Consider the following 15,469-nt stretch of genomic DNA (forward strand, 5'->3'; position numbering starts at 1 on the left):
GGGAAAGAATGTGTTCATGAATGTGAAAGTGATAAATGGCATTTGGCATAGATTAATAGCTTTTTTTATACCGTGGCCATGAAGATTTCTCATAGTGATAGCAAAGAAAATTCTCTAAAACTTATTTCTGAACAGCACAAATGGCGGAGGCAGTGCACATTTTCTGCAAATTTGCCATGAACTTGCCTATATAGTTGCATGTTTAGCTGTACTTAATTATTTGTAGGATTATTCACTGAAATAAAAATGCACTTATCTAAAAAGAAAATAATCGTCGGGATGTAATGGAGTCCGAGATCGCTGGAGATGCCAGCCGATCCCAAACTTTTTTTTTTTAAAGAGGCAATCACTTACATGGCATGGTTTTGCCTTGTAAGTGTTTGCCCCTTTAAAAAAAAAAAAAAAGTCAGAGATCAGCCGGCAACCTGCACCTCTGGTGATCTCGAAATCTATTACATCCTGCCAAAAGTCTTTTAAGTCCTGCCTTCTATCACTATGGTAACAACGCTTAATCAAATTTAACATATTCCATTTTCCACATAATAAATTACTTGGTCATGCCCAAAGAGCTGATATGTAGAATATTAAAGGAAATTGTGTGTGCATATTTTTTTTTTTTTTTTTTAGAGTTTAATTGTTGCATTTTATTGGGAGAAATGCAGATTTCATTACATTGATTCTGAAGTATTTGTTTGTGATACCCAACATACTACCCAATGAGGTGCACAATAAATTCTATAAAGAAATCATTTATGAAAGGTCTGTCATTTACCACCTATGCATTGTGTACTGAAGTACAAATACATTTTCACCCAAGATTACCAGTTGTTGATTTAACTTTTCACACTCTTGCAGTTTGTTGGAGCTTTGGAAGATATGCTTGCCTCACTCAAAAAAGATATCAGGTAGGTTTTCGCCTTCCACAAAGAATGAAGATGGTTGCATACAAATAAGAAGTGCCAGAAATAATTGAGACGTATCCTTATTGTTTTATTTGTACTGTATGCGTAGCTAGTATACATAATTCCCATAGTTTCTTATTAGCATTGGCCCAGTGTTCAGCTGTACTGACATACAACTGTGATCTAGAAGCTCATACAGTGTATGAGAGATCATTTTTAAATCGGGCTACTGGTCAATCAGACCTTTGATTGAGGTTGTTCTGCAAATTCTCTTTGAGTCTGCAATATGCTTTGACATACATTAGTAACAGTGCATTTGAAACTCATCCTAATGAGCTAAGAAGCAAATAAAGAAACTTCAGATACATTAAAACATTTGTCATCAATCAACAAATTCCTTCTTAATTTATACTCCTTGAATAACATACCCCTACCTGAATAGTCACCTGTTGCCCAAATATAGAGCGTTATCTCTGATACTGTAGCTACTCTACACAATAGGGGGAGAAGGAGAGCACTATGACAGCTTGTGTAGAAGACAGCATACACTAGAAATCTGGCTCTCTGCATAAGGGAACATGGATCACCTGGGAGGATTTTGCCAATGCAACCTATATCATGGATGAGAGAACAAACCAGTACAACTTCAAATGGTTTGAAGCTTTGGCAATATGTTAATGGAAGTCTAATTGGTGGAAGGTTACAATTTAATGATTCAGTTGAGGTAACGATGTATGCAAAATGTGTTTTTTTTTTATGATAAAACTTTAGCAACACACTGCAGATGTTTTGGGATCTATAATATGAACTGTTCCTGTACCAGACCACTGACTTCTAGCCCTTACACTAGACTCCCAGGCCAGTGTTGACAACAAGTAATAGCGGTTTACTACACAGCCACCAATTTGTAAGCTGGAAGCAATGGATCCCATTGCATTTGCAATGTCTGCTACTGTAATTGTTACAGTGTGAGGTGTCGGCTTTTTGTCCTGTTTCAAATCTCCATGGCACACTGTTCTGATGATGTAGGAGGGGCTTTGCCTTTCTTAAGGGTAACCTTTTTTCTCTTACGTCCTAGAGGATGCTGGGGTCCATTTTAGTACCATGGAGTATTGACGGTTCCGCAGGAGCCTTCGGCACTTTAAGACTTTTTAACAGTGTGAACTGGCTCCTCCCTCTATGCCCCTCCTCCAGACCTCGGTTTAGAAAATGTGCCCGGGAGACTGGATGCACACCAGTGGAGCTCTACAGAGATCTGCTGGAAAAGACTTTGTTAGGTTTTTTATTTTACAGGGAAGCTGCTGGCAACAGCTTTCCTTCTTCGTGGGACTTAGGGGGGGAAGTAGGAACCAACTTCTCAGTTAGTTTAATGGCTCAGCGTCCAATGATAGGACACCATTAGCTCCTGAAGGGTACCGAACACAGCCCTTGCCTGGCTGCTGCTCACTCCCACAACACTGCCGCCACCCCCTAACAGAGCCAGAAGTCAGAAGGCTGGTGAGTATTTTACCGGAGACCTGCAGAGAGGGGCCCTCCGGTCATCGTGGCAGCATAAAGGTACCAGCGCAGCGCGGGACGCTGCGCAGTAACATGTCTCTCAGCACAGGGTGCACAGCGCACGGGGGGGAAGGGCGCGCTCTGAGGGGCATGATAAATCCTTACTTTCACTGGCAAAATGTACATACATGTGAGCCGCTGATGTACACTACCCCCGCCAGTATAAATATTACTGTGACCGCGCCTTTACAGAGGGCGGGTCTTCACCTCAGAATTGCTTGTAACACTCATTTGGCACCATTTTCTCCTCACAAAAAAGCCTGAGATCCAGTCAGACAATGTAATGGCAGTAGCTTACATAAACCGTCAAGGTGGAACAAAAAGCAGAGCGGCAATGGCAGAGGTGACAAAGATACTCCTCTGGGCTGAAAGACATGCAAAAGCTCTGTCGGCAATTTTTATTCTGGGAGTGGACAACTGGGAAGCAGACTTCCTCAGCAGACACGATCTCCATCCAGGAGAATGGGGCCTCCACCCAGAAGTCTTTGCGGAGGTGACAAGTCGTTGGGGCGTTCCTCAAGTGGATATGATGGCATCACTCCTCAACAAGAAGCATCAGAAATATTGTTCCAGGTCCAGAGACCCACAAGCAATAGCGATAGATGCACTGGTGACCCAGTGGGTGTTTCAGTCGGTGTATCTGTTTCCTCCACTTCCACTTATTCCAAAAGTTCTCAAGATCATCAGAAGAACGAGAGTTCGAGAAGTACTCATTGCTCCAGATTGGCCAAGGAGGGCTTGGTATCCAGAGCTTCAAGAGTTATTACTGGAAGATCCTCTGCCTCTTCGCGAGGACTTGCTTCAGCAGGGGCCGTTAGTTTATCAGGATTTACTGCGGCTGCGTTTGACGGCATGGCTGTTGCGCGCCAGATCCTAGCCCGTAAGGGTATTCCCAATGAAGTCATTCCCACACTTATTCTGCCAGGAAAGGGGTAACGTCCAAACATTACCATCGTATTTGGAGAAAATATGTATCTTGGTGTGAATCCAAGAAGTCTGCTGCGGTGGAGTTTCAATTAGGACGACTTCTCCTATTTCTACAGATGGGTGTGGATGCTGGATTGAGATTAGGATCTATCAAGGTTCAGATCTCGGACAATTGGCTTCTCTTCCTGAGGTTCAGACCTTCGTGAAAGGGGTTCTGCGCATCCAACCTCCCTTTGTGCCTCCTGCGGCGCCATGGGATCTTAATGTGGTGTTGCAGTTCCTTAAATCGGACTGGTTTGAGCCTCTACAAGAGATAGAGTTGAAGTTTCTCACTTGGAAAGTGGTCATGCTGTTGGCCTTGGCCTCAGGCAGACGAGTGTCTGAGTTAGGAGCTCTGTCACACAAGTGTCCTTACTTAATATTTCATGAAGATAGGGCTGAACTGAGAACACGTCAGCACTTTCTTCCAAAGGTTGTGTCTTCTTTTCATATCAACCAACCAGTGGTGGTGCCAGTGGCTTCTGACACCTCTGCCGTCCCAAAGTGCTTGGATGTCGTCAGAGCGTTGAGGACTTATGTTGCAAGAACGGCTAGGATAAGGAAAACAGAATCTTTGTTTCTCTATCGTCCTAGTGGATGCTGGGGTTCCTGAAAGGACCATGGGGAATAGCGGCTCCGCAGGAGACAGGGCACAAAAAGTAAAGCTTTTCCAGATCAGGTGGTGTGCACTGGCTCCTCCCCCCATGACCCTCCTCCAGACTCCAGTTAGATTTTTGTGCCCGGCCGAGAAGGGTGCAATCTAGGTGGCTCTCCTAAAGAGCTGCTTAGAGAAAGTTTAGCTTAGGTTTTTTATTTTACAGTGAGTCCTGCTGGCAACAGGATCACTGCAACGAGGGACTGAGGGGAGAAGAAGTGAACTCACCTGCGTGCAGGATGGATTGGCTTCTTGGCTACTGGACATTAGCTCCAGAGGGACGATCACAGGTACAGCCTGGATGGTCACCGGAGCCGCGCCGCCGGCCCCCTTGCAGATGCTGAAGTTAGAAGAGGTCCAGAATCGGCGGCTGAAGACTCTGACAGTCTTCTAAAGGTAGCGCACAGCACTGCAGCTGTGCGCCATTTTCCTCTCAGCACACTTCACACGCTGTCACTGAGGGTGCAGGGCGCTGGGGGGGGGCGCCCTGGGAGGCAAATGTAAACCTATATACTGGCTAAAAATACCTCACATATAGCCCCCAGAGGCTATATGGAGATATTTAACCCCTGCCAAACTTCACTAAAGAGCGGGAGACGAGCCCGCCGTAAAAGGGGCGGGGCCTATCTCCTCAGCACACAGCGCCATTTTTTCTCTCACAGAAAGGCTGGAGAGAAGGCTCCCAGGCTCTCCCCTGCACTGCACTACAGAAACAGGGTTTAAACAGAGAGGGGGGGCACAAATTGGCGATATAAATATATATATAAAGATGCTATTAGGGAGAAACACTTATATAAGGTTGTCCCTATGTAATTATAGCGTTTTTTGGTGTGTGCTGGCAAACTCTCCCTCTGTCTCTCCAAAGGGCTAGTGGGGTCCTGTCCTCTGTCAGAGCATTCCAGGTGTGTGTGCTGTGTGTCGGTACGTGTGTGTCGACATGTATGAGGACGATGCTGGAGGAGGCGGAGAAATTGCCTGTAATGGTGATGTCACTCTCTAGGGAGTCGACACCGGAATGGATGGCTTATTTAGGGAATTACGTGAGAATGTCAACACGCTGCAAGGTCGGTTGACGACATGAGACGACCGACAAACAATTAGTAACGGTCCAGGCGTCTCAGAAACACCGTCAGGGTTTTTTTATAAAAAACGCCCATTTACCTCAGTCGGTCGACACAGACACAGACACGGACACTGAATCCAGTGTCGACGGTGAATAAACAAACGTATTCCTCATTAGGGCCACACGTTAAGGGCAATGAAGGAGCTGTTACATATTTCTGATACTACAAGTACCACAGAAAAGGGTATTATGTGGAAGTGAAAAAACTACCTGTAGTTTTTCCTGAATCAGATAAAATAAAATGAAGTGTGTGATGATGCGTGGGTTTACCCCGATAGCAAATATTGGCGTTATACCTTTTCCCGCCAGAAGTTAGGGCGCGTTGGGAAGCACCCATTAGGGTGGATAAGGCGCTCACACACTTATCAAGTGGCGTTACCGTCTCCAAATACGGCCGCCCTCAAGGAGCCAGCTGATAGGCAGCTGGAAAAATATCCTAAAAAGTATATACACACAGACGGTGGTTATACTGCGACCAGCGATCGCCATCAGCCTGGAGATGCAGTGCTGGGTTGGCTTGGTCGAATTCCCTGACTAAAAATATTTTATTGATATAGAGCATTTAATAGGATGCATTCTATATATATGTATGCGAGATGCACAGAGGGATATTTGCACTCTGGCATAAAGATAAGTGCGTTGTCCATATCTCCCAGAAGATGTCATGGACACGACAGTGGTCAGGTGATACAGATCCCATACGGCACATGGAAGTATTGCCGTATAAAGGGAAGGAGTTATTTGGGGTCGGTCCGTCGGACCTGGGGGCCACGGCCACAGCTGGGAAATCCAACCTTTTTACCCCAAGTTACATCTCAGCAGAAAAAGACACTGTCTTTTCAGCCTCAATCCTTCCGTTCCCATGTGGGCAAGCGGGCAAAAGGCCAGTCATATCTGCCCAGACATAGAGGAAAGGGAAGTAGACTGCAGCAGGCAGCCCCTTCCCAGGAAAAGAAGCCCTCCACCAGTGGGGGGGTAGTCTCAAGAGTCTCAGCGCGCAGTGGGATCACTCGCAAGTTGACCCCTAGATCATACAAGTATTATCCCAGGGGTACAGATTGGAGAGTCGAGACATTTTTTCCTCGCAGGTTCCTGAAGCCTGCTTTACCAACGGCTCCCTCCGACAAGGAGGCAGTATTGGGAAAAAATTCACAAGCTGTATTTCCAGCAGGTGATAATCAAAGTACCCCTCCTACAACAAGGAAAAGGGTATTAGTCCTCCACACTATATTGTGGTACTGAAGCCAGACGGCTTGGTGAGACATAGTCTAAATCTGAAATCTTTGAACACTTACATAAAAAGGTTCAAATCAAGATGGAGTCACTCAGAGCAGTGATAGAGAACCGGAAAAAAGGGGACTATATGGTGTCCCTGGACATCAAGGATTACCTCCATGTCCAAATTTGCCCTTCTCAACAAGGGTACCTCTGGTTCGTGATACAGAACTGTCAATATCAGTTTCAGACGCTGCCGTTGAATTATCCACGGCACCCCGGGCCTTTACCAAGGTAATGGCCGAAAAGATGATTCTTAAAAGAAGAAAGGCATCTAAATTATCCCTTACTTGGACGATATCCTGAAAGGGACAAGTTTCCAGAGAACAGTTGGAGGTCGGAAATGAACTATCTAAAGTAGTTCTACGACAGCACGAGTGGATTCTAAATATTCCAAAAATCGCAGCTGTTTTCCGATGATACGTCTGCTGTTCCTAGGAATGATTCAGGGCATAGTCCAGAAAGAGGTATTTCTCCTGGAGGGGAAAGCCAGGGAGTTATCCGACCTAGTCAGAAACCTCCTAAATCCAGGCCAAGTATCAGTGCATCAATGCACAGGAGTCCTGGGAAAAATGGTGGCTTCTTACGAAGCGATTCCATTCGGCAGATCTCACGCAAAAACTTTTCAGGGGGATTTGCTGGACGAATGGTCCGGATCGCATTTTCAGATGCATCAGCGGATAACCCTGTCTCCAAGGACAAGGGTGTCTCTTCTGTGGGGGCTGCAGAGTGCTCATCTTCTAGAGGGCAGCACATTCAGCATTCAGGACTGTGTTCTGGTGACCACGGATGCCAGCCTGAGAGGCTGGGGAACAGTCACACAAGGAAGAAATTTCCAAGGAAGTGTGGTCAAGTCTGGAGATTTCTCTCCACATGAATATACTGGAGCTAAGGGCAATTTACGATGCTCTGAGCCTAGGAAGACCTCTGCTTCAAAGTCAACCGGTGCTGATCCAGTAGGACATCATCATGGCAGTCGCCCACGTAAACAGACGGGGCGGCACAAGAAGCAGGAGGGCAATGACAGCAAGGATTCTTCGCTGGGCGAAAGATCATGTGATAACACTGTCAGCAGTGTTCATTCCGGGAGTGGACAACTAGGAAGATTTCCTCAGCATAAATGAATTCCACCCGGAAAAGTGGGAACTTCATCTGGAAGTTTCCACATGTTTGTAAACCGTTGGGAAAGACCAAAGGTGGTTATGATGGCGTCCCACATGAAGCGCCAGGTCTAGAGACCCTCAGGCAATAGCTGGGACGCTCTGGTAACACCGTGGGTGTACCAGTCGGTGTATGTGTTCCCTCCTCGGCCTTTCATACCCAGTGTATGGAGAATGATAGGAAGGAGAGGAGTAAGAACTATACTCGGGGTTCCGGTTTGGGCCAAGAAGAACTTGGTACCCGGAACTTCAAGAGATACTAGAAAGGATCTTGATTCAGCAAGAATCATGTCTGTTCCATGACTTACCGCAGCTGCGTTGACGCCAGGGCGGGTGAACGCCGGATCCTAAGGGAAAAAGGCATTCCGGAAGAGGTCATCCCTACCCTGGTCAGAGCCAGGAAGGAGGTGACCGCACAACATTATCACCGCTTAGGTGAAAATATGTTCCATGGTGTGAGGCCAGGAAGGCTCCACGGAAGAATTTCAACTAGGTTAATTCCTACATTTCCTGCAAGCAGGAGTGTATATGGGTCTCAAATTGGGGTCCATTAAGGTTCAAATTTCGACCGGTCGATTTTCTTCCAGAAAGAAATTGGCTTCAGTTCCTGAAGTCCAGAAGTTGTTAAGGGAGTACTGCATATACAACCCCTTTTTGATGTTTACAGTGGCACTGGGCGATCTCAACGTAGTTTGGGATTCCTAAAATCACATTGTTTTAAACAACTCAAATCTGTGGATTTGATATATCTCACATGGAAAGTGACCATGCTGTTGGTCCTGGCCTCGGCCAGGCGAGTGTCAGAATTGGCGGCTTTATCTCACAAAGCCATATCTGATTGTCCATTCGGACAGAGCAAAGCTGTGGACTCGTCCCCAGTTTCTCCCTAAGGTGGTGTCAGCGTTTCACCTGAACCAGCTTATTGTGGTGCCTGCGGCTACTAGGGACTTGGAGGACTCCAAGTTGCTGGATGTTGTCAGGACCCTGAAAATATAGTTTCCAGGTCGGCTGGAGTCAGGAAATCTGACTTGCTGTTTATCCTGTATGCACCCAACAAGCTGGGTGCTCCTGCTTCTAAGCAGACTATTGCTCGTTGGATTTGTAGTACAATTCAGCTTGCACATTCTGTGGCAGGCTTGCCACAGCAAAAAATATGTAAATGCCCATTCCACAAGGAAGGTGGGCTCATCTTGGGCGGCTGCCCGAGGGGTCTCGGCATTACAACTCTGCCGAGCAGCTACGTGGTCGGGGGAGAACACGTTTGTAAAATTTTACAAATTTGATACCCTGGCAAAAGAGGACCTGGAGTTCTCTCATTCGGTGCTGCAGAGTCATCCGCACTCTCCCGCCCGTTTGGGAGCTTTGGTATAATCCCCATGGTCCTTTCAGGAACCCCAGCATCCACTAGGACGATAGAGAAAATAAGAATTTACTTACCGATAATTCTATTTCTCGGAGTCCGTAGTGGATGCTGGGCGCCCATCCCAAGTGCGGATTATTCTGCAATACTTGTACATAGTTATTGTTACAAAAATCGGGTTATTGTTGTAGGAAGCCGTCTTTCAGAGGCTCCCTTTGTTATCATACTGTTAACTGGGTTTAGATCACAAGTTGTACGGTGTGATTGGTGTGGCTGGTATGAGTCTTAACCGGGATTCAAAATCCTCCCTTATTGTGTACGCTCGTCCGGGCACAGTACCTAACTGGAGTCTGGAGGAGGGTCATGGGGGGAGGAGCCAGTGCACACCACCTGATCTGGAAAAGCTTTACTTTTTGTGCCCTGTCTCCTGCGGAGCCGCTATTCCCCATGGTCCTTTCAGGAACCCCAGCATCCACTACGGACTCCGAGAAATAGAATTATCGGTAAGTAAATTCTTATTTTGTCCTCTATGACCCTGATAAAGCTAATTATTTACCTTTTAACATAAGCTATATACTTATTATAGACAATGTACGCAATAGGCGCACGAGGTGCCGTAATGGTACGCACTTAGCGTAGCAGACGCTAGGCCGTGGTCGAGACGCACGAGCGGCACGTTCGCTTACGCTTAGTATCGAGCACGCTATAGGCGGCCCAAGTACTGTAATGCTACGCTATTGGCGTAGCGGACGCTGTACCGCGAGAGTGGAATACGAGCGGCGCTGACGCTCACTGAATTACACACAGAAAACCTTATTAACAACACACTGAAAGGGTATGCTTATGCTGTAAGCCTCAGTACTGTAATATTACCACAATGTAACGCTGATTAACCTGGATGATATTTATTTATTTATTTATTAACAGTTTCTTATATAGCGCAGCATATTCCGTTGCGCTTTACAATTAGAACAGTAATAGAACAAAACTGGGTAAAAACAGACAGAGGTAGGAAGGCCCTGCTCGCAAGCTTACAATCTATAGGGAAATAGGCATAGATACACAAGGATTGATGCTACCTATTGCATAATGGTCCACCAGATTGCTAGGTTCTTAATGGGTTGTATGATGATACCCCACAAAGTTATCCAAGTGTCAGGAGGGTGTGAGACTAAAGAAAGACAAGATATGTGATGTTATGAATACTCTACAGAGGATGTAATTAGATAGGGAAGCACTGAAGGTTATGTGGGTGGGTCTGGAATTTGATAGGCTTGTCTGAAGAGGTGAGTTTTCAGGGAACATTTAAAGGTTTGGAGACTAGAGGCGAGTCTTACTGTGCGTGGGAGGGCATTCCACAGAGTGGGTGAAGCCCGGATAAAGTCCTGTAATTTTGAGTGTGAACAAGTAATGCGTGTGGATGAGAGACGTAGGTCTTGTGCAGAGCGGAGAGGTCGGGTAGGGAGATATTTTGAGATGAGTGAAGAGATGTATGTTGGTGCAGTTTGGTTAATAGCCTTGTATGTGAGTAAAAGTATTTTATATTTAATACGGTAGAATACCGGTAACCAATGGAGGGACTGACAGAGCGGATCTGCAGACGATGAACGTCTGGCAAGGAAGATTAGCCTCGCAGCTGCATTCAAAATGGATTGTAGTGGTGAGAGCCTATGTTTGGGAAGACCGGTCAGGAGACTATTACAATAATCAATGCGGGAGATAATGAGAGCATGGATTAGAGTTTTTGCTGTGTCTTGTGTAAGATAAGGGCGTATTTTGGATATGTTTCTTAGATGTATGTAACATGATCTTGAGACAGATTGAATGTGGGTAACAAAGGATAGTTCAGAGTCAAGAATGACACCTAGGCAGCGAGCTTGAGGGGTAGGGGTGATTGCAGAGTTCTCAACAGTGATAGAGATATCAGGTTGGAAACTACTATTGGCCGGTGGAAATATAATTAATTCTGTTTTGGAAATATTAAGTTTGAGGTGGCGAGATGTCATCCAAGATGAAATGGCAGAAAGGCATTCAGTGACACGGCCCAATACAGATGGTGACAAATCAGGGGAGGATAGGTAGATTTGAGTATCATCCGCATACAGATGGTACTGAAATCCGAAAGAGTTGATTAGTTTGCCAAGAGATGTGGTATAGATAGAGAAAAGCAGAGGACCTAGGACTGAGCCTTGCGGTACTCCAACTGAGAGAGGTAGCGAAGGAGAGGTGGAATCAGAGAAACGAACACTGAAGGAGCGATTAGATAGGTAGGATGAGAACCAAGAAAGGGCTGTGTCCTGAATACCTAGGGATTGTAGTGTTTGTATGAGAAGAGAGTGGTCAACAGTGTCAAAAGCAGCAGAGAGATCAAGGAGAATAAGTAGAGAGAAATGTCCTTTAGATTTAGCAGCGACCAAATCATTCACTACCTTAGTCAGTGCTGTCTCTGTGGAGTGTTGGGCACGAAATCCTGACTGAAGTGGGTCCAGTAGGCTGTGTGAGTTAAGAAAGTGTGTGAGGCGAGTGTAGGCAAGTCTCTCCAGTAGCTTGGAGGGGCATGGGAGCTGAGAGATGGGACGGTAGTTAGAGAGAGTGTTCGGGTCAAAGTTTTGTTTTTTCAGAATGGGAGTAATCACTGCATGCTTGTATAGAGAAGGAAAGATGCCAGTAGACAGGGAGAGATTACAGATTTTCGTTAAGGTTGGGATGAGCACAGTAGACAGAGCTTTACTAATTTGTGAGGGTATAGAGTCAAGGGGAGAGGTATTAGAGTAGGCAGATGAAAAGAGTGCAGATACTTCATCTTCATTTGTAGGATCAAAGGAAGAGAAGGTGTTAGAGGGTTCAGGCAGGGAATTGAGCAGGTCACTTGCTGTGGAAGAGCATACCATTTCATTTCGGATCTTGTCAATCTTGTCCTTGAAATAGGAAGCAAGATCTTGCGCACTGACAGTGGCTGGTGGGTTAGGTGAGGGAGGGACAAGAAGTGATTAAAGCTGTGTGATGATATGAAAGCTGTTTGAGCGATTGAGACGCTCAGAAACCCTTTATAATAACTAGTAAAACACACACTACTTGCTAAGGTTCCAACACCTTTATAGACGATATTAGTAAGTAAAAGGGAAAAAGAAAAACAGTTTACAGCTTATACACTACAGACCTGACATTAATACCTAAACACAATAACTAAACAGAAATATAAACACTAGCGAACGATCACAAATAGAATAAACACAAAGAGAATAAATGGCAAATACTTATAGGATAACAAAAAGAGAACAATCGCATACACACAGAGTAACGAAATGGCCACAGAGAAACTTACACACGTGGGAATGACTCGCAAGCGCTATCTGGAAACCAGCTCTCAGTCATCACGGGGAAAACCTTTGTGGAGAGAAGTGAGCTGGTCTGGCTATGGGGGTCTTTATATACACAGTATACTGTACAATACAATGGTCCTATAATCTCATTGTTCATTGGACACAGGAATGTCCCTCTGCATTATAACAAAAGGTCATAGGTGGATTCGAACAGGTGGGCTGTGACTATTTCAAACTGCTCAGATGGGAGGTATCCTCAGGATTCCCGCCGCATGGATAATGAACTGCAAATACAGTAAATGTCCATAAACTACTCATAGACATAACTATACGCAGGAGCGATTAATCTCTTCCTAACCAACACCGGATTGTTTCTAATAAAATACTCTTCAGTTAGGTACTAGACACCACTGTTCAACCTTTGTCAGACCCTTCGTATCATGCAAAGAGGAATTCCCAAGTCCCTGAACCATTTACACTAAACATACTTGCAGTCATTATTAACGGGAATATTATCTACAAAACACACTATAAAGGTTAAATATGTTGCGATCGAGTCGCTCGCTAGTCGCTCACAAACACCGCCGTAAATACACATCTCCGTGCGCAGGCGACGTCAGAGCGTCCCTTACGCAACCTGAGGGGATGCGTACGCACGGGGGAGTCGGTGCACGAGCAGCGGGCACATGCATTGGGGTTAGTACAAGGCAATAGTGAATCATGATATTTTTCGACTTTGACAACCCCAACAAGATTAGGGGTCCTACTTCTAAGCAGACTATTGCGCGCTGGATCAGGGGTACCATTCAGCACGCTCATTCCACGGCAGGATTGCCGTTACCGACTTTGGTGAAAGCCCACTCTACAAGGAAAGTGGGTTCGTCCTGGGCGGCTGCCCGGGGAGTCTCGGCATTGGAAATCTGCCGAGCTGCTACTTGGTCAGGTGCAAACACGTTTGCTAAGTTTTATAAGTTTGACACCTTGGCTGCTGACTACCTAAAATTTGGTCAGTCAGTTCTGCAGGAACATTAGCACTTTCCCGCCCGTACTGGGAGCTTTGGTATATCCCCATGGTACTAAAATGGACCCCAGCATCCTCTAGGACGTAAGAGAAAATATGATTTTAATAACCTACCGGTAAATCGTTTTCTCATAGTCCGTAGAAGATGCTGGGTGCCCGCCCAGTGCTCCATTTTCCTGCTAATTACGTTTAAAAAAAAATTTACACACTTGTGTTTAGAAGTTGACAGCTGTTGCTGTTACGTTATACATGCTGGTTGGCATGAATTATGTTAAAGGCCATGTTAGCCGACATGTTTTTTTGTATATGGTGTGAGCTGGTGTGAATCTCGACACAAGTTTATTAGTAAATCCTCTCTCGAATATGTACGTCTCCTCGGGCACAGTTCCTATACTGAGGTCTGGAGGAGGGGCATAGAGGTAGGAGCCAGTTCACACTGTTAAAAAGTCTTAAAGTGCCGAAGGCTCCTGCGGAACCGTCTATACCCCATGGTACTAAAATGGACCCCAGCATCCTCTACGGACTACAAGAAAAGGATTTACCGGTAGGTTATTAAAATCCTATTATCGTTCAAATTTAACAATTTCAATTTTTGCGTTTAATACATGTTTTAAACGTGTGCAAATTACATATAAAAATGTAAAACTTTATTTATAAAACTCCAACAAATAAACAATGCTTTCCCTTCATTAAAAGGTACACTTCAGGTCATGAGCACTATAGCTAAACATCTGGTTCACCACTGGTGTACTTGCATTGCATGCCAATAATTCTAAAATACTTAAAAGAATTTTCATGGTAAATGGATTTTCCTTTTATCATTTGTTTTTCTTTTAGAATTTTTTTTTATGATAACCTACTAAAAGATAACTATATTTGCTGATAGGAAAAATATAAATAATGTTGGCTAGAGTAGGGGAAAAAAGCTAGGTATGTTCTATAAATAAGAAAAATTGGTCTGGGACCGGATCTAATGCAGGTTGGTTTTGTCTGTAAATGATTGCCGCTTAAAAAAAAAAAAGTACCAGTTTGGACGAAATTTCAGAGGTCCGCAAATATCCCACTGCATTACATCCAGACCCTAGTCTGTAAATGTGATTTTTCTGCTTTGTCAATAAATGCAGCAAAATGTTACAGGAGTTTAATTTATTTAATTGATAAATGAAGTGGTGATTGCAGTCCAAAACCTTGTTGTTATATTGATAAAAGCCTAAAACATGAACAGTAGACAAATTTTGTTTAAGAACCGCTGTCTTGCCACAAGCAAAGAGAACTCTAAAAAGTAACCGTTCTATTGTCAAAAAATAAGTAGAAAATATTAATAAGCAAAAAACTGCTTATAAAGTAAAACTAGCTGTGAGAAGAAGTGTTTGGGTCAGGAGAAGGTGGTTCAAGAAGCAAAAATCCACCAGCTGGCTATGGCCAAGGGAGAAACAGTTGATTTGTATGGAGGAGGTTCCTTCTGGAACCTTGAACGTTAATTCAGAGAGGCAGAAGCAACTCCTAAGCCTGCAAGGAAAAAGCCGTTGAATGCACCCCTGTGCGTTTAATGCTCTGGGAAACCCATTAGAGTCCATGTTCTCAGATGTTTTTCCATGCGCAGAAGAGGTTAAATAATTGAATAGCTCTGGGCACTAAACCATGTGCTTAACTGAATATGCCACATAACTTGAATTAAAAATAATAGCCGGTTGGTTGGTCAGGGCAAATACATTTTGCACCTAAATGAAATTTGCGCAGACTAGACCTATGTGATGTAAGAAGCATCATTTTCATAGGCCAGCTTGCGGGCTAAAGAGTCGCAGGATGAGGAGGACAAGGTACAGGTCTTGGTTGCAGAGAAGGCGATAACCATCTTCCTGAGTTGTGATGGAGTAAATAATTTTTCTTAAAATTGCCGAAATGTGTTGCTTCCTTTGCATCCTTTTTATTATTCAAAGTTAGAACCAAAATATTGATATTTCTGCTGTGGGTACACTGGGCTCCACAGGGAATGACATTGGGGTGTAGAGTAGGATCTTGATCCGAGGCACCAACAGGCTCAAAGCTTTGACTGTTCCCAGAATGCCTAGTGCCGCCTCCTCTATAAACCCGCCTCCGTGACAGGAGCTCAGTTTTGTAGTTGGT

General features: G+C 44.7%; 1 protein-coding gene across 1 annotated transcript in view; it reads left to right on the forward strand.

The window, feature by feature from the left end:
• Positions 1 to 15,469, forward strand: part of USE1 (unconventional SNARE in the ER 1) — a 250,328-nt gene that overhangs the window by 93,643 nt on the left and 141,216 nt on the right. Inside the window, exon 2 of the mRNA XM_063914391.1 lies at positions 856 to 905. Coding sequence (XP_063770461.1) covers positions 856 to 905 — 50 coding nt within the window. The remainder of the gene's footprint in view (positions 1 to 855; positions 906 to 15,469) is intronic.

This window comes from Pseudophryne corroboree, chromosome 1, assembly GCF_028390025.1.
Source record: "Pseudophryne corroboree isolate aPseCor3 chromosome 1, aPseCor3.hap2, whole genome shotgun sequence".
Taxonomy (NCBI): domain Eukaryota; kingdom Metazoa; phylum Chordata; class Amphibia; order Anura; family Myobatrachidae; genus Pseudophryne; species Pseudophryne corroboree.